This window comes from Panthera pardus, unplaced genomic scaffold, assembly GCF_024362965.1.
Source record: "Panthera pardus isolate Hobbes unplaced genomic scaffold, ASM2436296v1 HiC_scaffold_13, whole genome shotgun sequence".
NCBI classification, from domain to species: domain Eukaryota; kingdom Metazoa; phylum Chordata; class Mammalia; order Carnivora; family Felidae; genus Panthera; species Panthera pardus.
This window is the reverse complement of record NW_026526688.1, coordinates 110,860,376-110,885,624: the sequence shown is the minus strand read 5'-3', so window position 1 is coordinate 110,885,624 and position 25,249 is coordinate 110,860,376. Positions and strand designations below refer to the sequence as shown.

The 25,249-nt window shown below is 39.5% G+C and overlaps 1 protein-coding gene across 4 annotated transcripts in view; it reads left to right on the top strand.

The window, feature by feature from the left end:
• The first annotated feature begins 2,021 nt into the window (after window positions 1-2,021).
• ALPK1 (alpha kinase 1) overlaps window positions 2,022-25,249 on the top strand; it is a 65,526-nt gene continuing 42,298 nt past the window's right edge. For 2 of the 4 annotated variants that reach the window (XM_019417861.2, XM_019417843.2), the window contains exons 1-2: window positions 2,022-2,635; window positions 7,393-7,547. In XM_019417861.2, coding sequence (XP_019273406.2) covers window positions 2,515-2,635; window positions 7,393-7,547 — 276 coding nt within the window. In that variant the 5' untranslated portion in view covers window positions 2,022-2,514. Of the gene's footprint in view, window positions 2,636-7,392; window positions 7,548-25,249 lie in introns of those variants that run through there. The other 2 variants (XM_019417851.2, XM_053901351.1) reach the window with 2 other exon arrangements.

Sequence of the window (25,249 nt, the reverse complement as noted above, 5' to 3'; positions counted from 1 at the left end):
ATCCAAGTCCTCTATTCATTACTACATGCTCTTTCTGTTTAAACATTTACAGAAACAGAGCAATTAAAGTTTATTTTAATTTGTCAGTATAACAAAAGACTACCTTCTACCTTAAGAGGATGATATAGCACCAACAAAACATTATTCTAAGCCTTTAGACAAAGGGATGATGTGCTATTAACATTACATCACAGTACAAGATTATTTCTTTGTGCATGAGTTCTTCATATTTTCTTATTATACTCTTCTTTCTATATGAGGTCCTAAAGAGGATCCTAAAAAGAGAACCCCCTTCTTCCTTTCATTTGAAGAAAAAGGAGTGTGTCCTACTCACCTTCAGTTAATTTCAAGCAAGGTTTGTTAAGTTTCTCAATTACCAACTGCATTTCTCAATCTCCATGCTAACCCTCCAGTAGAGCACAGCTCCCTTTTTCAGGAATGGTGGGCCATTCCATTGCTACATGGCTTCTTGCTCGTGCTAGTCCACTAATTAGCTCTCTGACCAGCCCTTACTTCTTGGTTCCTTTCGTAGAAAGGCAAGCTAATGGCCAGCTCTTACCATACAACATTCATTTAAAAATACTTGAGCTAAAAGGGACATTGGAAACCATTTAGTACCACAACCCAATCCATGCAGGAATACTTTCCGAAACATCTTAAACAGAAGAGAGATTTAATTTTACTTATGCTTAAATGCATCCAGTAACTAATTCATCACAATCTCACTTCTGTGAATTCTCTTTCAAGAAACAGGAATTTTGTATCCAAGTACTCTACTTGTGTTTTTCACCAACAATACACCATTATTTTAAGGAAACAAGCCTGTAACATCCTGAAACTTTGCTTTGGCAGTTTTCTGTCTAAAGAACGTGTGTGTGTTTTCAAACCCCAAGTATATAAAGTATACCAGCCAGGTTAGAATGAAAAAGTGAAAAGTTTATATTACACAGTTAGTTCATCTTTCATTTTCTGTTCCTGTTAAGGAAAAAAAAAAGAAAGAAAAATATTTTCTTGCTATTTAAAATTCAAGACTAGCTTCTTAAAATAAGATTTTTTATCCCAACACCTACGCAGCAATTCATGACTTTAATATTTTTAATGATTACTTCCCTGCATGTATAAGCCAGGAGATGAAGGGACATGAGCCATCCATACATTTGTTACTTTCTTCCCTTTCAGACTCTCTTGCTTTGGTAATAAAATTCTATGTGCCCTAGGGGCGCCTGGGTGGCTCAGTCGGTTAAGCGTCCCACTTGGGCTCAGGTCATGATCTTGCGGTCTGTGAGTTTGAGCCCCGCATTGGGCTCTGTGCTCACAGCTCAGAGCCTGGAGCCTGCTTTGGATTCTGTGTCTCCCTCTTTCTCTGCTCCTCCCCTGCTCACACTCTGTCTCTCTCTCAAAAATAAATAAAGATTAAAAAATTTTTTTAAAAATTCTACGTGCCCTATAAGAATGTCTAAGCCCTGTAGCAGCTCCACTCTATTCTGGCAAACTCAGGAAGAGTTTCTTTGTTTCATTTGTTCATTGTAAACAAAGGAAGTTTGTTTTGTTTACAGTGTACATTCCTTAATAAAGGGAAGATTTATAGATAATAAGATAGTATTCTTATTTATTTATTTGTTTATGATCTGTAAGATAATAAAGATGTGTTAATCCAGTAATTTTCTGGTATTTATTTGCCAGGCACTTTTGTACTGTTAGTAATTTATTTTGTTCGTGATATTACCTTGACTGCAATAGATCATTATAGTATATTCATATTTACATATGCAATCTCTCATCCAAAAATTCATCCATACACTAGATCTAGGAAATTGGGCTTTCTGGGATATCATTTCTCTATTTTATTTGGCAATACGCCTGGCGGTGAAGAGCTTTAAATTTGGCATCTGTCATTGCCTATCTTGGTCCAAATTATATGATGCTAAATACCATGAAGAATACTTCACAGGGGAAATCAGTAGTGGGTTATGAGAATGGTAAACTTCATATCACCATGTGCTTGTATCTGAATATTAGAACTGTTAGCCAGATGCTTCCTGTAGACTTCCGGAGAGACAGAAAGTGCGGTGCCACTGGGATCCAGAGGCACTGATGGGAAGTATGCAGAAGATACATAAATCACAGAGTATATTCATTTCATTTGGCTTCATGAGATTCCACTGACATCACTGCGGGTAACCAAGGTCTGCACCAGGACCCTCTCCCTTCTGCTCTCTGACGCCTTCGAGGTGCTGCCCATCTAGACCAGGGCCTGCAGTAATTTCACACACTCCCCTAATAAAGTCCTCCGGGGCTGTCATGTATTTTCATGTGTTTGCCCTATTATCCCTCCCTGCTTGAGTCTTACAGATAATTGATGATGCTTCAGTTAATCATCTTTCTCTCGCTTTTGTTCACCAGGTACCTTCGCCTTGAAGAGGCTCTTTTATTGAGAATCGATGTCTTCTTCTGGGTAATTGATCACCATAGACCCAGGGACACTTGACTCATCGTTGAGGAAGAGTAATCATCATGAATAATCAAAAAGCCGTAGCTACACTACTGCAAGAGTGCAAGCAAGTGCTGGACCGGCTCTTGTTGGAGGCGTCAGATGTGTCGGAGGAGGACAAGAGCAAGGACGAGCAGTGCAGAGGTGAGGTCCTGAGGAGAGGCGCTGGGGGGAGGGAGAAGCCAGCAAGTTTGCTCTCAACTCCCCTGCCTGAACGACATGTTTTCATCTCTGCCCTATTTTTCTTCTCTTGGCAGATGACCACCGAGAGATGAGTGGATTTCTAGGGCATGAATGGGACATGGGCTACAGGCGGACGGGCAGGGGAGGAAGCCCACTTTGTTGCAGTGAATTGCTGTCAGTTCTAATTTTAGGCTTCAGTAAACATGAGGCTACAAGAAAACAGTTTAGTTCAAGAAGAACAAAGGGTGCAAGTAGGCTGGTGCTCGTAAATTTCAATTATTAAAAAATTGAAGCAACTTCTGAATGGTGGCATATACTTTTTTCAAACTAAGCTTTTGTGCCTCATCAGTTTCCATAGGCTTCTACGGTTTCCATAAATATGTCATCTCATTGGTCCAATCTTTCTTTTTTTTTATTATCAATACATTTCTCATGCTGCATTCACATGCCATTTGTAAAATAAATCCTTTCATACCGATGAATACTGATTGCATCATTATCAGGGTTTAAGAATTTGGCCTTTTGCTCATTTCATAGTTTATGCCATTCATAGTTTTAGATGAGTCATTGTTTGAGAAGTTTTGATCACAAAGTCTAGAAAGTTAAAACATTTATTTTTTCCATAGCCAGTTTTGGAGAGGGAATTTTCTTTCCTTTCAACATTTGAATAAATTTTCCTGCGTTTCTATAAGTGTATCCCTTTTATGTGCTTTTAATTTTTTTTTTTTTTTTGTATTTTTAGTGACTGGCTATTCCTTGTAGAGATAAGATTACATAAAATGCACACTCCCCATCTCTTTTGTTGTGGATGATTATGTAATGGGAAAGGTTCTGGAGGAGTCTTTCCCACATTCTTGTATACTGGCACACACACACAGAGGCACTTCAGGTACCTAGAGGCGTCTTAAATTTTTGTAATCCGTTATTTGTGCCCCTTTCAAGGTAAAAATGCCCCATGTCCCATTGTTTCACAACACCTTAGTTTATGTGTTTTCCTTCTTTATTAGCCAGATACACCACTGCGTGATTTTGCTTGCTAGTTATACGTGCCCATCAGCCTGGGCACACCCTGGCAGGTGTTAGCCCCTTGTCAGGGAACGGCGGGTACTTGGCGCCTCCAGAACACACTGCAGGGCTGGTTCTAGTTCCCTCAGGGCCAGCGTATTGTGTTCTATCTACTGAAGTTTTTCTCTTGTCCTTTTACTACATGGCATCCTTTGTCTCTTTAGCCCAAATTCCTTCAAGCTTTGTGTTCTCCCTAGTGAAAACTCAGAGCCCCCACTTGGGTAGCATTTTCTTCTTTTTTCTTCCCAAGTGCCACAGAAGAGGAGAAATAATCAGTTTAGTTCCAGATAAGGCAAATCAGGGCTACAAAATCATTCGATTAGCAACGGCCCTTCAGGTACGCTGCTTGGGGAAGTAAGTGATCAGAAAGGCAGAAGAGGATACTGCTCCGTCAGTGGCTGACTGCTGGGGTTGGCTGAATCTGATAAGCCAGTGCAGGAGGAAATTTGTGCTGAGCCATTGATAATCTCAGCATTAACCCATCCGCATGGAGGCAGGCTTCATGATCCACCCCAAGCACCATCAGTACAACTGAATGCAGTGTGAGTGCAGAGTCCCTCCCTTAGCAGGTGGTTTCTGAGCCATACTAGTGACTTAAGTGGTCACTCACATGTGCTCCAAGAGAAAGGTATTAGTACAGGGCAACTTATGGTGACAGGGCAAGCCAGAGAACTCTAAACATGATTACTGTGGTTTTTGTTCTTTCCCTCCTCTTCACAACCCTGTTCTCTTCCCTCAGAAATTGTCCTTGCCAACATGGGTGACTACCTCTAGCAACTTCCTCAGAAATAGAGAAGGAACTGAAATCTAAACAGATATATATATATATATATATATATATATATATATATACACACACACACATATATATGTATATGTATATACATATATATGCATATATATACACATATATACATATATATGTGTATATATATATATACACACCATATGTATATGGTATATTTTATTACATCATATGGCATATTTTAAATAATATAATTTACTATCAAATTGGCTAACATACAGTGTGTAAAGTGTGCTCTTGGTTTTGGGGGTAGATTCCCATGGTTCATCACTTACATACAATACCCAGTGCTCATTCCAACAAGTGCACTCCTCAATGCCCATCACCCATATTTCCCCTCTTCCCATCCTCCCATCACCCTCAGTTTGTTCTCTGTATTTAAGAGTCTCTTATGGTTTGCTTCCCTCCCTCTCTCAAACAGAGATATATTTTTTAAATGTATTTCAGAAGCATCATTTATTTCAGTGTGCCACACTGGACTATCCATGTTCTGGCATGATCTGTAAGGAAAGGGTAGTGTGGAGGAGGCAAAATGAGTTGTACAGAATCAGATTTTCTCCATCATCATGAAAAAAAATTGAAAATATTGAGACCATTCAGTGCCAACATATGGTGAAATTTTTTGAATCCAGATATCAGATTCTTGTTGTCATTTGACTACTCATTTGACTCCAGAGCTTGATACTCACAGGCAGAGTGTCCAAATTTATTGGTCAAACTGGGACACTTGAGAACAAGAAGGAGCACTATTAATAAGTACAGGAGGACCACAGAGAACTGTCCTAAGTGAACAGGACTGAGTAGTCATCCTATTCCCAACTATTTAGAAATATCATTTAAGAAACTTTCTTTACATACATACTGGAGCATTTCTGGCAATCAGAGGGCCAAGCTTTCCAGCAGATTATGACCACATAGGTCCCTAATGCCATGGCTCTGCTTTCTTTGGAGGAGTGCTATCACACAGTCAGTGCTCCGTAGTTCTGGGTTGCTGAATCAGGAAGCAATGATTTCAGTGTGATATTTATAAATCATCCTCAATAGTCAGTATGGATTACTCACTGGTGTGGCCCATCTGATACCCTCTCAATGCCAAGCAGTGTCTCCTCACCAGCAGTCATCCATACATTTGCCCACTTGGCAAGGACACAGAAAGGCATCATGGACCAAGGCAGAGTTAGGTTTTCTTCCTTCTCTTCTTTTTGTGTTTTACTCTCTCTGTCATATCTCTTGGGTCCTATTTAGCATGTCTCATGTAGATATAAGACAAATCCTTTTAACCATCAGGGTGTGAATTACAACAGCAATAACGCACGATGCTTGTCTTCAGAGAGCTCATAGTCCAATGAGAGGACAGTATGGTTTCAGAGCAGTGGGATGAACACTGAAAGGGCGTCTGCATTTGGGGACTTGGGAGCACTCAGGAGGGACATCTCAATTCTGTGGGATGGACATCTCATGGCAGGCTGATGAGAAGTACCCAAGTTTGCACTGAGTGCTAAAGCCAGTGGGGCCTGAACTTGATCATGAAAGGACTGGGAGAAGGCAATGCAAAAATGAGGACAGAGTATACAAAGTCATTAAAGAACTGTATGCAGGGCAATGGACTGCTCCATTTTTTTTTTAAGCAAAATGGGGATCAACAGTGTGGAAGTTGGAGTGGATGAGGCAAGATAGGAAGCAGGGGTTCAGGCAAGAATTACTGATAATGAAAAGAAGGAAATGGATTTTTTAGGATCTACAGATTTCAATAGCCAGTTAGATTCAAGAAGGAAGAGAGAGCAAAGAATCTAGACTGACTTTTAAGTTTCAGACTTGGTGACTCAGTGAATGGTGGTAGCATTCGTCAAAATAAAGAAACAGATTTAGAAAAAAGACAGTGAGTTCAGTTTTAGATATTTTTAAGTATGAAATGTCTGTAACATAAGCACCTAGAGATTTATAGCTGGCAGTCATATAATCAGGTCCATAATCCCTTATTCAGACCACTTGGGGTTCACATGTGCTTCAGAATTCAGAATTTTTCAAGTTAGGAAGGTAGTATGGAACATGTACCATCTACTACATTCATACTCTGGTGGAAGCTGGACAGCACCTATAGTCAAACATAATTTTTACAACAAAACTTTTGGCTTCTCACTCAGTAAGATAAACAAGACCATAAGTACCCTCTAGTCAGTTCAAGTCTGGTTTGGGTGCCAAACTTAAGAAAAAAACCTTCTAGTTTCCAGAACTTTTTGGGTTTTCCAAGTTTGGACAGGATATTGTGGACCTCTGTAATGAGGTTTGGTGCCCAGGAAGAGATCGAATGTGTCTACTAATGTAATACAAAGCCATCCCACAATAAGTTGATACCATTTCAAATTCCATTTTTTTGTAGCCATTGTCAATATTCAGACGTAGTCCATAGTGAAAGTATGAGGTGAGGCGAGGTCTTGGAGAAGTAAAAAGAGGTTGTACAAATTGACTCTCTGCACTACCCAGCTGCCACAAGCCCCAGATGTCATTCCATCTCAGTCCCTTTCTCATTTTACAGGGAAAATAATATTTCCTTCATTCCTTTCTCTGATTCTTCATGCAGAGATAGTCACTGAAGTGCTTTACTTCCTGCTAAAAACCTTTCTTAATGCCTGACTACCCCAATTTACCTGAAGGGCAAAGTAGACCAGGGCCACCCCTGACAGATAGCTTTGCGCTATTATTCTTTGAGTCAGAACCACCAGCTCAGACCAGCCAGCAAGAGGTAGGAAAATTTTTTTTTGCCACTGAGGTGCTTCATCATAACATTGGTAACTCAACAGCCTTTTCTTTGACTGCAATTTCCTTACCTGAACTCTGACCTTTTCAGCTTCACTCCCCAGTGAATTAAGGACCCTGATCCAGGAGGCAAAGGAAATGAAGTGGCCCTTCGTGCCTGAAAAGTGGCAGTACAAACAAGCTGTGAGCCCAGAGGACAAAACAAACCTGCAGGATGTGATTGGCGCCGGGTTGCAGCAGTTACTGGTAGGAAGAGCCACACCACCTGTTCCTCTGACACCCTGAAGTGAGGCATTTAGCCTCTAAGTGGTCTAATAGATTAAATTTCTTTGAAGCATAAGACAGCCCCTACCCTTATGGTCAGCTCTGCCAGATTGACTAATGTGGGGGAAATAGCTTTTAGAAAGCGTTGCCTGCCTGTAAGACCTTCTGTTGGAAGCCAAAGCAAGTAAAAGTGAAGAAGAGTGGTCAGTAGGTCTATCGAGAAAACTGTCATCCTGAAATGTTTATTATATCCCTGGTAGTCCAGAAGCACTGGTTTTGGTTCTGCCGTGTCTCTTAGCATTTTTATTTTGAAATGCTCCTTTTTAAGGGTTGAGTAGCTTGAAAAAAAAATCATTCACCATTATTTCATCAATATGACATGCTGTCCACCATGCCCCTTCCCAAACCCGGGATCCTCCTCATTCCCTTGTCTCCTCACAATGCGGGCTGTTCAGGAAGCATTAAATCAAAGTCATTGACCTGCTTATTCCTCAAATCACTTCTTGGAAATTGATCAAACTGCTATCTCTTCCTTGGATAGAAGAGGACCTCAGGAATAGCACATGAACTCAGATCTGAGCTCAGGTTTCAGCCTTATGTTCTAGGGATGCTACACAGACTGTCATTGTTCTTTTTAGTAGCATTGTTTTTTTACTTACATTCTCTCAGATGATTGTCAAGGAAGAGAGTCTATTAGCTTATCTGTATTTTTTCTCATGTAAAAATATATGTTTTTCTGGACACCAGGCATTACAAGCAACGATAATATTCTAACATTTTTATTGCATCAGTTTACATGAGAATGTGATTTGGGGTCACCCCCAAAACAAGTGTACAGGTATTGTGTTTGCCTACCAAAACAGAAATCTGGGAAAGGTTCCCTGATCTATGTACATATAATGGCATCTTTGGAGACTTAGTAGAAATAGCAAAGCCCCCACTTTTCCCATGACTTACCCCCGCCAAAAATATAAACAAACAGACTGAGGTTAAGCAGACTGGAGACTGCAGGAAAAGGAAAGTGGGTATTTGGAAAGAATGCAGTGGTGAACCAGCGATCTTAAATGACCAGGCTTGGTATATGTGGAAAAGGGGAATGGAATAATAACTATGGTTTGCGTATCACTGCAGATTTTACAAAGTGCTCACACATATATCATCTCCTTTACTTCTCAAAATGGCCCTCCTGTAATTACCACCATTAGCATCCCCATTTTACAGATGAGGGAATTAAGGTGCAGGGAGATTAACGTGCCCAGGGGAACAGACCTCTGAGTGGTGGAGCTACCCCTTCCTCCATCTAGCTACCGATTCTCCTTCAGAAAGCCCCATGTGAGGAACTTGAAAGCACAGGTAGAATCCCCAAGACTTGTTTACTCTAAAGCAAGATGTAGGCTATCCAGTAGAACTTCCTGCGATGCAGGAAATGTTCCATAGCTCTGCTGCCCAGTGCATTAGGCCCCGGCCACTTTGGCTCTCCAGCACTTGAAATGTGGCAAGCATGAGAACTGAACTTTTTTGTGTTATTTAATTTTTAAAAATCAATTTTTATATAAATAGCCACATGTGGCTAGGCCTACGGTTTTATTGCACAGGGCAGCTCTGGAGAAGTGATACTTAAAATGAGACCTCACAGCAGCAGCACTAGAAACTTGTGGGATATTCAGATTCTTGGGCCCCACCCAAGACTTACCAAATCGAAAACTCTGGGCCTGGCAATAAGCATAGACAAGCCCTCCAGAAGATTCTCACGCATGCTAGAGCTTGAGAACCAACGTTCTAAAGAAAAGAGGAAAGTCAGAGAGCCTGATCAGGGATGTGAGGGGAGAAGGAACAAGGTAAGGGGTAAAAGGAGACTCCAATGTGAAGTTTCCAGGAGACCAACCGTAAAAGCAATCTCCTTCCCATTAATTCCAGGAACTTGTTTAAACTTGGGCCAGTTCCTGAAAAGCCATAGTTGCTTCACCTGCTTGGGAAGCCTTGTGTGATTCGGCCGCTGGTGGCGTAGAACGTTCAAGGCTTCCAAGGAAGGTGAGAACAGGACCTCTTCTTTGACCTTTGGGGCTTAGAAATTTCCTCTGAACTCCAAACATAGGCTGAGAGAGGGAGACACATCACATCATGACAACCAGGGTTTTACTCCTCTTGGTCCATCCCGCAATCACCAGATCCCCCTCGCCGCATGCAAAGCTGTTAGTGACTCTAGATGAAAAACTCAAGATGGTATTTTAAAAACTGGGTCTTGCTGCATTTGGGAGCTAATGTGAGTTGGCAGACAAGCTGTTCATAGTTGTTAGACTGTATTTATTCCTTCTACTTTCCCTCTACATACTGCACGGATGTCACAGTTGGGAAAATAGAGACATACAGAATTTAAGACATTTGTGTCCGGCTCACGAGATCACTAGTGGCAGCTCTGAGAATCAGTCCATTAGGCTTCTTTAGTCCCTGATGTATTTAACCTGGGAGCTTTTTGAACTCTGAGCATCATTTTCTTTCGCTTCCCCAGCAAGCTATAAATTAAGTAACCACACCTCCTAAAGACTCTTAGGATGCTTTCCTATTGTGTCAGACCCCAAGTGCACAATTACTAAACCACTCTGTTTTGTAAATACAGAGCACTATAGCACTCTGTGAACTCATGCTACTTTCGATATCTTAGCTTGCCAAAAGTATCCCAAGTGAATTCCATGATTTGTTTTTGTCCCATTATCTGTTGGTTTCAATATTATTCTTTACTGAAGCGGGCTGGCCATGTTTTAATAATCAATTCATTACGAGATTCTCTTCTTTACATGAAAAATTGGTTAAAGGCTGCTGAGTTTTCTCTTCAGCCAAGTTATGTCTTCTTACGCTTTTTTCCACAAATCTAAACTTGCCATGATTTTCTTTGCCTTGGAATGAATCCTTCCCATAAAGTTTCCCCTCCATTTTTAAAATTAGCATTACACTTAGAGTCTAGCCACTGTTAAGTTTAATTTAATTTAAGTTAATTCCACAAATAACATATCAAAGTTAAGCACAGAATTATGCTGAGTGCCTGAGTTAGTGAAATTAAGGGTCATTTATAATGTTACTCTCTTAGGCTAAACTTAATCAAGAAAAATTATATGTGTTTTATGCTTTGCTTTCTGTTCTCCACAGCCTCTCCCATTTCCTCCCTCCCCACACGCTTCCCCCCACCCCGCCTCCTTCTTCCCCACCCCCAACCTTTTCTCCTTTGGTGTGTGGCCACAGACAGAAATTTATGGCAGGGGCCAACCTCCTTTACACTCCACACAAAGCTCGCTGACTTGAGAGAGTTTGTTCACTCTCTCCCAGAAAAAACACCTGCAGCACGCTCCCCAAGAAACCTGGAGAGATGGGAGATTAATGTGGCTGTAATAGCTGGGCAGTGTTTTTGGTATTATGCCCTCTCCCCAGGTAGATGGGTCTTTTCCGAGATGATACCAATTATTTATTGCTGAAACATCTGTTGATAACTGCAGCTGCCCTTGTGAAACAAAGCCTATCACGGGGTCACAGGCTATAGGGACCTAAAATCCTACCTCATGCTAGTTTTAGACTATTCAATAACACCCTCAAGTCCATGGGTTACCATCATCTTTAATGTCTCATCATGCCATAGAAAATACTTTGTAAACACTGCACTGCCCTGCCCTACAGGCTTTGAAGTATTATTTCATCTCCATTGGTAATTTATATTCCAGTGCCATTGTGCTGTGGGAAAAAGAGGGGGAACCTTTTTTGTTTTCCATTTAATTGTATATCGCCTGACACTTTGACCTGTATTATTAGTATTAGTCAGAAAAAGGATTTTCTCCCTCTCTTATTTAAAAATAAAATTTCAAGGGAAAGTGAGCGCTCCTTCAGCTCTTTTCACTCAAAACAATGTTTACACTCTAAGAGGAAAAGATGAAAAGCACAAGCAATTTTTTTCAAGTGTCGGAGAAGGGCATTTCAGTTTTTGAAAGAGAACAGTAAGGCCCTTATAAATATCATTCAGCAAAACCTTTGATGGATTTTTTTTTTTTTTTTTTCCAAAAAGTATTGAAGGCATTTACCATTAGCTTCTGTTTAGCTTGGTTTTGGGCGGGCACAGTAGCGTTCTTACTAGTAAAACTCTCCTTGCTTCTGAGATGCCAGGGAATGAAGGCACCGGCCTCTGTGTAGATGCCACCTTTTGTAACTTTTCCAGTAACTTTTACACTTCTAAAAATGATGCTTCCTGCACAAATAAAGAAAATATGAAAACAAAACTTTTAAAAAGGAGATTAAGGACATGTTTGGATTTGCATGTCTGTCGCAGTTGAGAGCAGGCTGGGTTGCCGGGCTAAGAGAAGTTGCTGGACAGGCCCTGCTTTTGAGCTTTCCTGCAGATTTGGGCATCCTGATCTTGGCAAGGATCTGGCCTCTCCTCAGCCCTGTTTCTGTGGAGAAAGGGAACTTAAGTTTAGTGGGGTGTCTCTGCAAAGAGATATGGGGTAATTTTTAGAGGATGGCTAGAGTAAGGTGCAAGGAGATAAAGCAGTCTCAAAATGAGGATTTTTTCCCCATTTTCTCCTTAACTATATAACCATGAAAATGGATAATATGATAACTTTTATTCCACAATTTTTTTGGAAATATCTGTGCTACCAGTAATTTGAAGAGAGACTACATAAATAAGTAGTTGTTTTCTTATGTGATCATGGGTGAAAAAGCTTTGTGGATGAACAGAGTTTGATAGATTTAACTTCCAGAATGTTTATATGTCTGCAGATAATCTTGTTGTCTTTAACTTGTTGATATTGTTATTTTTAAACTACTTAAAGTACTAAGAGGTCAAAAATTAAAACATAAATAGGAGCTCCTGAGTGGTTCAGTTGGTTGAGCATCTGACTTCAGCTCAGGTCATGATCTCACAGTTCATGAATTCTAGCCCTGCATCAGGTAAGCTGCTGTCAGCACAGAGCCCACTTTGGATCCTGTCACCCTCTCTCTCTGCCACTCCCCTGCTGGCGTTCTTTATCACAAAAATAAATAAGCATTTAGAAAATATATAAAAAAATTAAAACATAAATGAAAATGAATAAAGATAAGAGTTGTTCATTACAATATTATGGGGAAAGGTTTTTAAAATGGCTAGTATGGGGCGCCTGGGTGGCGCAGTCGGTTAAGCGTCCGACTTCAGCCAGGTCACGATCTCGCGGTCTGTGAGTTCGAGCCCCGCGTCAGGCTCTGGGCTGATGGCTCGGAGCCTGGAGCCTGTTTCAGATTCTGTGTCTCCCTCTCTCTCTGCCCCTCCCCCGTTCATGCTCTGTCTCTCTCTGTCCCAAAAATAAATAAAAAAACGTTGAAAAAAAATAAAAAATAAAATGGCTAGTGTGATTAACCTAAGAGCAGAGAGGACAGGAATAGTATTTAGCAAAAGATGACTATAAATGTATTAGGAAATGAAAAGTCAAGTTCAAGAAAGATACATTGTGTGAGGACTAGGTAAGGTGAGATGCTATCCCTGGAAGCAATAAAATTCTTCTCCATGAATAAGCTCTGGGTTTAAGAAGTTCTTAAAACTAATTTTAAAACATTTATTTCAGGTGTCAGTTTTCATATTAATAATAGAGAATTCTTGGCTCAGATCATGATTCAGGTCATGATCTCACAGTTCATGGGTTCGAGCCCCACATCAGGCTCTGTGCTGACAGCCCAGAGCCTGGAGCCTGCTTTGGGTTCTGTGTCTCCCCTCTCTCTCTGTTCCTCCCCTGCTCATGCCCTGTCTCTCTCTCTCAAAAATGAATCAATGTTTAAAAAATATTTTTAAAAAATAGAGAATTCAAAAGCAGTAATAGGTAATTTTTGGATTATGATTCTTTCAGCAAGTGATTTTTTCAAATGAAGTTTCATCTTCAACTATGTGCCTTGGGGTTTTAATAGTGGAGATCTTTTTCATTAAGATGCAAAAGGCAAAATGAATGCAAGCTGCATATTCATTCATTTACTCAGGAAAACTTTATTGAGTATTAACATGTGCCACACATTTGATATATTGAACACTGAAAGAAAGGCAAAGGAAGTGGAAGACCTAGTTTATGTCCTGGAAAAACCACCAGAATGAGGAGATGCGTCAACCAACCTTTGTCAAAAGCCCTGCTTGTTGAAACAGTTCCTCCCATTTGTCCATCACTTAATATGTGGCAGGTGCTTGATACATATTCTTCTAATTCTTACAGGCTCGGCCATATGACCTGTCTTAGCCAATGAAATGTGATTAGAAGTAACATATGCCAGTTCCAAGCAGAAGCTTTATAAGCCATTGTGTAGTTCTACCACTGGAAGTCTTCCTTTGCCTCATGAACAGGATCATGGCTACTCCCTCAGCCTGGCTTCTGAAAAGGGCAAAATACATGGAGCAGAGTCTCAGAGTTAGAGCCAAACTGCAGCCAATTCTAAATATGAACAACAGCCAAGTAACTTTGTTGTTAAAGGTACTGAAATTTCGGGGTTATCACAGTCTTACCAAGTGATATAGGTTGATTTGTCCCCCACCAAACGCATTGAAGTCCTAACCCTCAGTGCCTCCAAGTATGATTTTATTTGAAAATAGGGCCATCGCAGATGTAATTAGTTAAGATGAGGTTATACTGCAGTACAGTGAGCCCTCAGTCCAATCTGACTGGTGTCCTTAGAAGAGGAAGGCCATGGGAAGACACAGAGATACAGAGAGAATGCCATGTGAGGACAGCAGCAGAGGTTGGGTTTTGCGGCCATCGGCCAAGGAATGCCAAGGGCTTCTGGCAACACCAGAAGCCGAGAGAGAGGCGTGCAACCTTAGAGGGAGTGTGTCCTGCTGACAACCTGATTTTGAACTTCTAGCCTTGAGAACTTTGAAACAATACATCTTCGTTGCTTTAAACCACACAGTTTGTGGTGCTTTGTTATGGCGGCCACCGGAAACTAATACACTAAAGGAAAGCTGGCTAATGTACATGTGGAAGATAATGCAATAAAAAAACTCTCAAATGACCTCAAGATTCTTAGTATGTGGTCCTATGCCTCTATAGAGAAGAAGGCAAAATATACCACAGTCCACAATCAAGAACAGAATTTGTTCAAAAGGACATTTCAACAAAAATGGTTTCTAAAAGAAAAAAAAAGTAGGGTAGGGTATTTACTATATTATTTCATCCTTAAACGTGGCTGGAGAAAACAGATTGGAAAAAGCCAATCACTCTTTCTATTTCATTCAGTTTCGGGGCTATAGAGCAGTCAACAGTCCAATAACCATCTCTATTTGGATGTCCCAGATATCTCAAGTCCCCTAGGGCCCAAACTGGCTCATCATCTCCCCACTTTTGCTCGCTCCGTCCACCCCATTGTCTCTTCCTCCAGTGATCACAATATCAGTAAATGGTATCATGAACCTCCCAGTTACCCAAATCAAGACCTAGGAATCATCTTTAATTCTATCTTCCCATCAACCCTCATGTCGTATTAATTATCAAGTCCCACCGTTTCCTCATAAATATCTCTCAAATACATCTTCCCTTCTCCAACCCTACTGCAACTGTGCTGGTTCAGACCATGACACCTCCTTCCCAGATTATATCCAACCCTTCCCCTACCTCTAGTCATGTCCCCTGTATAAACAAGAATAGTAAGGTTAGACTGCAGAAAAAGCAATGCCAAAACTTAAAGCAATAAAGGTTTGATTTTTCATGTCTCTATATGTCCATCTGAGGGGGGAAAGAGAGCTCTGCTTCATGTCACTCCCCTCAGGGACCCAGCTTGATGGAATACCTACCATTTAGAATATTGCTAGTTGCCATGGCAGGAGGAAAAGGAAATGATGAATTGCACAGTGGCTCTACATACGTGCATACAGAAATGACCATAGGTCACAGTAAGCGATGCAGTCACAACTCACATCAAGAAGGCTGGAAAACACCATTCTACCATGTGCTCAGGAGGGGAAGACACAGAAATAGATTGGCAGGTAGTACTCATTATCACCATGACCCACCAGCTTTACTCTACACTGCAACTGAAACCATCTTTCTAAGATGGCAGTCCGCTACTTCTTCTGGCTTAAATCTCTGGGGGAAATCTCAGCTAATTTGAAAACAAGAACTCTTTTAAACTGTACATCTTACAAAAGTACCTAATACTAATCCTGAACAACAAAATCTACATAAATTTGGATGAGCATTTCCATGAAAGTGGTGGGATTTTACTTTTATTTACTTGACTTTTATTCTTTATACATTTTTTTATTCTTCACCATAAACATCTCTTACTATTATGAAAAAGGCAGGAGAGAGAGAGAGAAGAGTATCTGTTGCTCAGTCCCCTTTAGATCCAGATCAGGTCAAGGGCGCCTGGGTGGCTCAGTCGGTTAAATCCAGATCAGGTCAAATGTTCAGAAAAACTTAGGTAAGGGTAGTAAGGTTATGCTGCACCACTTCTCTCACACCAAGTACAGATACGGAATTGCTTCTATCTTAACAATGAACAAGCTAAGGTGATTAATTAAGTGACTCGGACAAGGCATCTTTTGCCGATAAAGGAAGGATTTGAAATTGCAACGTTCTTATTTCTGAATCTTCTCTTCCCATTTAATGGCCTGCCATAAGCTAAGTATCATTCTTCTCTTGTTATGTTTTTGGAGATTATTTTAGCACACAGCTGTGTACCCACACATACACACATATGGAAAATATATGTGTATATATCTACATAATTGGTATGCATGAATACAATTTCTTTCTTTCTTTTTTTTTTTTCCAAGAGAGTACATGTGTGAGTGCAGGAGGGGCAGGGGGAGAGGGAGAGAGAAAATCTTAAGCAGGCTCGACATGGGGCCCAAAGCAGGGCTGGATCTCACAACCAACCATGAGATCTTGACCTGAGCTGAAATCAAGAGTCAACCGTTCAACCTACTGAGCCACCCAGGCGCCCCAATACAAGTTCTTTCTTTATCAAATGATAGAACATTGAAGCTGGAGGGAAATTTAGAGATCATTTCTTTCAAGCTCATCATTTGGTCAGTGGGGAACTTAAACCCAGAGACAGAAAGAGGTGGCTCACCATAAGTCACAGACCCCATCAGCAGGAGCCACAGGATATGACACCCAGGTCCCTGAATCTCCCTGAATCTGCACACCCCCATTCTTCACACGGGCCTGTGGTAGAACTGGACCAGCCTTTCCTTGCCGCCTTCCTATCCTTTCTGCTGCCCTATAATCTGCCTTGGGCTCCCTCTGCTAACATCATGGGACTTTTTTACTCAGAGCAGAATTAATTAAGACAGAAATTTTATAATTTCCTATTATCAACACTTAAAACCTTAGCTTCATCTGCTGAACCTCATAGTTCTTCTTTGGAAAAGCAACCAGACAAAATGTTCAGATTCATCAAAAATAAATTTCATTCAATAAGTGAAAATTAGGCACCCAGAGAATGGAATCCTTAAAAGACAAATATTAGCCCCAAGGCCTATGAAGTTTCAGACTTTAAGATAGAGTCTGATTAAAATCACCAAGGATTTAAACCCTGCTCTAAAACTGTGCCAAAAACCGCCCCTTTTAATACGGTACTTTCAAGTTTTAAATTAAAACGATGACTTGTTTTTAAAATTCTACCAACGAAACTTCAGCTGCCACAGAATCGGGCATGCGAGTTATCCCTTTGATGAGGGCTAACCCTATGGCATGAGCTTCATGTCTCCCCATAATGAAACCCCAAGGCTGAGCCAAGTCTTGGAAGAGTTGATCCGAATAAGATGAGCAGACAGAGCAGCCAAGTTCAAAATGCAGGAAATTAACACGTTGCAGTCCCCGGGCAGACAGAAGAAAGCAGTGACCTTCAGAAAAGGATAAATCCTGGGGGGGTGTTTATTCAGTCCTGTCAGCAAGTAAGAATAACATCACCTCCTAAATCTTATAGGTGAAAAAACTAAGGAGCTTACAAATATCATCTCTAAAAATACATCTCCCTGTATCTGACATGGATTCTATTAGTTCAAACAATATGAAAATATCGTCTTTGTATGTCAACAAACATCAAACCGTGGCAGTTTCATAGGATTCAATCTGATATGTTCACAACATACAATCTTGAGAAAAACCCTCAAGAGTAGATTTGATTATGCCCATTTTGCAGATGAGGTGATTGGTTCAGGGAGCTCAAGAGACTCTCCTAAACTATATTACCGAGTGTGGCTAGGCTGAGATATAATCCAGACCTCCCCACGTGCCGCCTCCCTCTGCCTGCCATCATCCTATCATGATGTGAAATCATCTACCCAGCTTATTAAACCAACTTGCCTCACTCTCAAGGGCAGACACCAAAAATTTTTAAGCTCAACAAATTTCTCAGATATTTGGGATTAGCCCTTTCTTTTTTAGGCTATATTGGTACAGCACCAAAGAAAAACTTATGTTATCCCACTGATGAATATATTCTGCATCAGTTGCCTTTGATTTTTGTTGTTGTTTTTGCCCACCCCATCAGGAAAAACATTTTAGCAGGCACCCTGATATACATGTAATTTTTCTTTCTTTTTTTATATATTTTTTAATGTTTATATATTTTTGACAGAGAGACAGAGTGTGAGCGGGGGAGGGGCAGAGAGAGAGGGAGATACAGAACCCGAAACAGGCTCCAGGCTCCGAGCTGTTAGCACAGAGGCCGACGCGGGGCTGGAACCCACGAACCGTGAGATCATGACCTGAGCCGAAGTCGGACTCTTAACCGACTGAGCCACCCAGGCGTCCCCGTTTAATTTTTCATTTAATAAGTTATATGCACGTACTATGCATATGTATATATATTTCTATAGAATGGAAACCTAAGAACAACACAAAGATTAAATGACCACTTTAGGATAATTTTTTAAATTACATTATTGGCATGAGAACTTCTTGTTCAATTTAAAATTATAATCGAATATGTTTAATTAGATGTTATGTTTAACATCTTAGCACTGTGCCTTGAAGATATGGGTAGGATAGGGTTTTTTTAACACTTAGTTTTTTTAATGGCTGTCATAGTTGAAAAACCTTATGCTTCCAACATAAGCAGATCCAAATAAAAGAGGTCAGCTAATCCATACTCCCCATATTTCAATCCATCCATGAATCCTGAAACATCATGTGCTGAAATTCAGCTGCAACTTTCCACATTTTGCAAGTTAATCAGAAGATACTATTTTTTTTAACAAAGGATGTAAAAGCTCTTCCTGCAGAAGATTTTTAAACAGGTTAAAAATTTCCCATTTGTGTGAGTTATCTTTATGTGATGCTTTATTTGGTATGAAGATCACAATGATGAAAACATTTCCAGCCCTCATGATCTGAAAAACATTTTCAAAATACCTTTCGGATAGCATACTGTTGTCAGCCACTTATCACAGGAAAGGAAATTTTGGAGAACTTGTCTGTTTATAAAAAATCTAAACCCTGTAAAGTTGACAATTCTTTAAAGAATTTTGCCTTGAGATGTTTATAGTCTTTCTCCCTCTTATTATGAGTTATTTCGAAGCAGCCGTGATTTATAATACTATCATCTGTCAATCTACTTAACCAGATATGTAGAAACTGCAATACAAGCAACTGAAAATTGAGTTCAGAGTTCTCATTGTTGGCCCCTCCAAGATGAGGGCTCCCTCAGGTAACATCTGTACTAAGGGGCCATCTGACACACAGGCAAAGTAAGGAGCTGGTGTCCATCTACTTTTTAAAATGTCAGTAAAGCTTAATTTCTTTCTTACTGGTAAACTTCAGAGGAGTCTTTTTGAATTGTCTTTCTGTTTTGAGAACAGAGAGATTGTGTACGGCCATACCACCCTGAATGTGCCTGATCTCATCTGATCTCGGAAGCTAAGCAGTGTCGGGGCTGGTTAGTACTTGGATGGGAGAACTGAGACAGTGATTCCACAGATCTACTCCCAATCCACTCTCAAAATAATGAGTTCCTATTTACTGAGCATCTATTATGGAGCATTTTACATACGTTCTCTTTAATTTTCTCAGTAATCTGTACAGTATTATTATCTTTATATATAAGAAGTTGAAACTAAAAAGTTAAAAAAAGTTACCCCAAAGGGGTAGTGCCTCAGTACAATCAAAGCCCCCTTTTTTTTGCACTGTCCTGCAGTGTCTCCCTGTAGCAACTGCTATGACTAGCTTCCTCATGAGAATAGACTCAACAAGTTGGCTCCTTTTTCTCTATATATGTACAATCTGTCACATTTTGGAAGTATTACCAACTCAGTTATGGAACTTTGTATAGTTATTCACCATTAAAGACTAGAAGCAAAATATGTTTCTTTCATGGACATTGAAAACGTCATAGTAGGCGTAAATTACTCCCACTGGCACTGTATAAGAATTAGAAATCTCTGGGCTTTCGGGAATCATTGTCAGGTAGGACCTTAAAAGGGCTTGCTTAGAGGTCAGACTCTTAACATTCTTTCTCAATAGCTCTCTCATTTTATTACTTTGAGCATAAGACTGTGGACAGCTTCCCTTCACTCTTTGTATAAGGCCATATCTTTGCCTAATATGCTTAAAATGCACCTTACTTATACCCGTTTAAGATTTTAATGGCTTATGCCAGAGATTACAAACACTGTTTAATGAGCTGACTGAATCAAGATTATCTGGGTGAGTTTGGGTTGGGGGATGGAAAGAAGGGCAGCTTCTTTAAAATATACCAGGAGATTCTTTATTTTTTTTTAATGTTTATTTATTTTTGAGGGAGAGAGACGGAGCCTGAGCAGGGGAGGGGCAGAGAGAGAGAGAGAGAGAGAGAGAGAGAGAGAGAATCCAAAGCAGGCTCCAGGCTCTGAGCTGTGAGCGCAGAGCCCAATGCAGGGCTCACACTCACAAACCGTGAGATCATGAGCTGAGCTCAAGTCGGACGCTTAACCAACTGAGCCACCCAGGCACCTCTAACCTGGAGATCCTGATTTAGATCTCTATTGAGACCCAAGAACTTGTATTAATAAAACATCACTATTGATTCTAATGTACAACCTGGTTGAAGTACCACTATTTGACTCCCCTTTTTAAGTATCTTATTTGTCATTAATAACATTTTCTGTAATTGAATCATATTTTAAATAGATTATAGAAGTTCATTATTTAAGAATATTATAGTGAATCATGAAGACTACCTCGTGTAATGCATAACCATTCCTTAGGTTGACATTTCCTAGTATAGTAATCTGAGATTTTTTTCCTTAATGAGGTTTTATTAAAGCAAGGCTAACCCATACTGATTGGACATTTATTTCTGCTGTGCTTATGTGAATGTGATTCCCTTGGACTATAGGACTCTAAAGTGACAGGTGAGTCCTTTTGTTTCTCTAAGTATGCATAGCTGTTAAAATTACAACAGGACAAGTAAGCTCTTAATCCTTTCACTGATAATTAATAGTTTAAGAACCAGTAGAAAGCCCTAAGGAAAATGAGGTCCAAACAGTTCTCTTTGTGCTATACACTGCTACTCTTCTAGCATACGTTTTTGGTAACAATGACAATGACAATCTTGATAAAATTAAGACAGTATAGGTAGGGGCTAAGGAAGCTGACTTGGTAACTAGACTGCTTGGGTTTGAATCCAAGAGCTGCCCCTTATTAGCTTTGTCATCATGGGCAACCTATGTAAACAGCATCTACAATGATAGTAATAACAGTACCTACTTCATAGATTGTTTGGAGGATTAAGTGAGTGGATAACATGGAATGTTTAGAATGGTGCCTAGCATTCAATAAATGGTAGCTATTATTATACTATAAGCTAATCGACAAAAGGACATGGCTTAGGGCCAGATATGAGATTTTTATAGTTATGAGGCAAGACAGAAACTCAAGGGAAACAAAAGCAAACATAAACAATTGAGACTACATCAAAATGAAAAGATTTTGCACAGCAAAGGAAACCATCAACAAAACATAAAGGCAACCTACTCAATGAGAAAAGATATTTGCAAGGGTTAATATACAAAATATACAAAGAACTTATACAATGCAACACCAGAAGAACAAGTAATCTGATTAAAAATGGAAAAATAAATGGTCAGGGGACCTGAATAGACATTTTTTTCCAAAGAAGATATACTAACAGCCAATAGACACATGAAAATATTCTCAACATCACTAATCATCAGGGAAATGCAAACCAAAACCATAATGAGATATCCACTTACATTTGTCAGAGTGGCTAAAATAAAAAAGACAAGAAATAACAAGTGTTGGCAAGGATATGCAGAAAAAAGGAACTCTCACACTGTTGGTGGGAATGTAAATTGGTACAACCACAGTATGGAAGTTTCTCAAAAAGTTAAAAATAGACATACCATGTGATCAAATAATTCAACTACTGAGTATTTATCCAAAGAAATTAAAACACTAATTCAAAAAGATACATGCACCCCTATGTTTATTGCAGCATTATTTACAATAGCCGAGATATGGAAGCAACCTAAATGTCTGTCAATAGACCAATGGATAAAGAAGATGCAGGGTGTGTGTGTGTGTGTGTGTGTGTGTGTGTGCTTATTTATATTTATATTTATATATAATGGAATATTATTCAGCCATAAAAAGGATGAGGTCGTGCTATTTGCAACAACTTAGATGGACCTAGAGGGTGTAATGCTAACTGAGAAAGATAAATATCATTGGTTTGACTCACATGTAGAATCTTTAAGAAAAAGTAAACCAAAAAAAAAGCAGAATCACACCTATAAATACAGAGAACAAACAGTTGGTTGCCAGAGGGGAAGAGGAGTGTGGGGATGGGAAAAATGGGTGAAGGAGAGAAGGAGATATAGGCTTTCAGTTATGGAATGAATAAGTCACAAGAATAAAAGTCACAACATAAAAAAAAGGAAGCAAATATAAAATATTTTATGGATTTTTAAACCTTTTGATATTACAGTGTTACCTTTAGTATTAATTTATATTTTTAAAAATACCATTTAGCTGTTAAGAAACTGAATTATTATTCAAAAAAATTCTCTGGAAGGACATATAAGAAATAGATAATGTCAATCACCTTCTCAGAGGGGAGGAAGGAGCCTGGGCCCGGGGTGTCAGACTTTTCACTATATCCCCAAGTGCATTTTGAACTATGTGAATACACTACCTCCACAAAAAAATAAATGAAATGTAATTTTAAAAAAAAAAGTCAGAAGCTAAGATCAAATAGACTAATCAAGCCTCTAGCTGAATTTTGCTATCAAAATATCAAAAATGACTGAAGTTTTTTCAGATTTATCTATTAATGTATATAGGCAACCTTTCAAACAATGCAAAGAACTTAACATTCCAAACAGTATGTTAGTGAATCTGACAGTTGAACTTCTTCATAAGTCCTTCTCCCGGTACCAGCAGTCACACACCACCACTATTAAAAAAAAAAAAAGAAAAAAAAAAAAAAAAGGAGAGAAAATAATGTAGCTGTGGAAGAACCCCAGACTACAAAACTGATTGTCAAGCTGGCCTCTTCCTCTACAACCATTGATGAAAGCCACTGAGATAGAAGAATCATAAGCGGTGGTGAACCAATATTCTGGATTCTTCCCTGGAGTGCCTTAAGGGCAAAACCTGAGACTCCTTTGCTATTACCACTCACAGAACCCATTAGCTGTTAAGAGGAGTAATATCCACATGAGGTGAACACGGTTCCCAGGAAACAAAGTAGCATCAGTTACAAAGGTCTTCCAGTACCATATTAGATAAGAACTTTTGCTTTTGACCTGACTTGGTACTCTTTGAGAAGGGAGACATCTCCTCAGGAGTCAAGGTGGTTAGGACAAGGGAGAAGAATGCATCTTCTTCATCAAATAGCTCTTCTTCTGGGGACCTATTTTTGGACTTGAACTCAATGTGTTGACTCAGATTATAATGCTAAATGTTTGGTCTAAATATTAAATTTTTTAAAATTTTTTAATGTTTATTTATTTTTGAGAGAGAGGGAGAGAGACAGACAGGGAGAGAGAGAGAGAGAGAGAGAGAGAGAGAGAGAATGCGGGAGGGTCAGAGAGAGAGAGAGGGAGACACAGAATCCAAAGCAGGCTCCAGCCCCTGAACTGTCAGCACAGAGCCCAACATGGGAATCGAACTCATGAATTCTGAGATCATGGCCTGAGCTAAAGTCAGATGCTTAACTGACTGAACCACCCAGTCACCCCTAAATATTAAATTTTTGTTTTTAACTCTGACATTCATCTCTTCTATATTTTCTAAAAACCATCCAATACATTGAGCTGGGAAATTTCATCTTCAAAATGTTTGAAGATCAGATAACACCATGTCTGTCTTTGTTGTATATCCAATGCCTATAAGATACATTTTATATCTTAAATATTTTGTTGGGTGAATGAATAAATTCTCAGTAAATCATATGCCAAGAATCATTTGCTACATTATAAACCTTCATGTGCAAAATTTTCCCCTATAAATGGAGTGTATTGCAATAATGAGTTCCCCTTCATTTTTGAGATTAAGCTCATGGGTCCCAAATCAGTTGAGTTCTGTCCACAGTCAAGTGTCACATCAACTAATATAGACTTTTGATTTTTCTTTTCATTTCGTTTATTTCCAGGTTAAGCACTCTCCAAGAAAATAGTTTTGCTATGATTTTAGAGATATTTTCATAGTTAAAAAATAAGGAATAAGAATTCTAATTTCTCAGGCTTCTCTGACATTTCTTTGTCATTACATGTAACCATGACATTCGTATCAATAATAAATATTGTAGACATTTGTACATAAAGGTAGAGCCAATAGGATTTGCTGATATATTAGAAAAGAGAAGGAGAAGAGTCACAAACTTGGAGTCAAAGCTCTAAAATTTTGTCCTAAACAAATGAATGGATGATTTGTTTTACTGAGATAGAGACACCAAGAGAGAAGCAAGCAAGTATAGAAAATAAAGAGCTCTGTTTTAAATATGTTAAGTTTGAGGGGAACCTAGCTGGCTCAGTTGGTAGAACATGCAACTGTTGATCTGAGGGTCATGAGTTTGAGCCCATTAGGTGTGGGGCCTACTTAAGAAATAAAATAGGGGTGCATGGGTTGCCTAGTTGGTTAAGTGTCTGGCTCTTGATTTCGGCTCAGGTCATGATATTAAGGTTGTAGGATAGAGCCCCATGTTGGGCTCTGTGCTGAGTGTGGAGCCTGCTTGGGATTCTCTCTCTCCCTCTCTCTCTCTACTCCTCCCCTGTTCACTCTCTCTCTCTCTCAAAATAAATAAATAAACATTAAAAAATTTAAAAAGAAAATAAATATGTTAAGTTTGATATACCTAATTGACAAGTTGGCTGTTAACTAGGCAATCTCATATACAAGGCTGCATTTCAGGAAAGAGACCAAGGATGGTATTCAAATTTGGGATTCACCAACTGAAATGATATTTGAGGCTATGGGACAGTCTAAGTGCAGCTAGAGAAGAGAAGCAGCTTGAGAACTTTTAGGGCATTCAACATTCAGAGGCTGGAGAAGGATACTCCAGCAAAGTAGAGTGAAGAAAAGAAGCAATTGAAGTAGAATGAAAACCAGGAGAACGAAATGCCAGAAGTCACTTGAATAAAAAGGAGGGATTAATTGACTCAACCAAATGCTTCTAGGAGTTGGAATGAAGATTAATAAATGGTCGTTGGATTTGGAGGCTGTTGGCAACCTTGAAAAGCATGG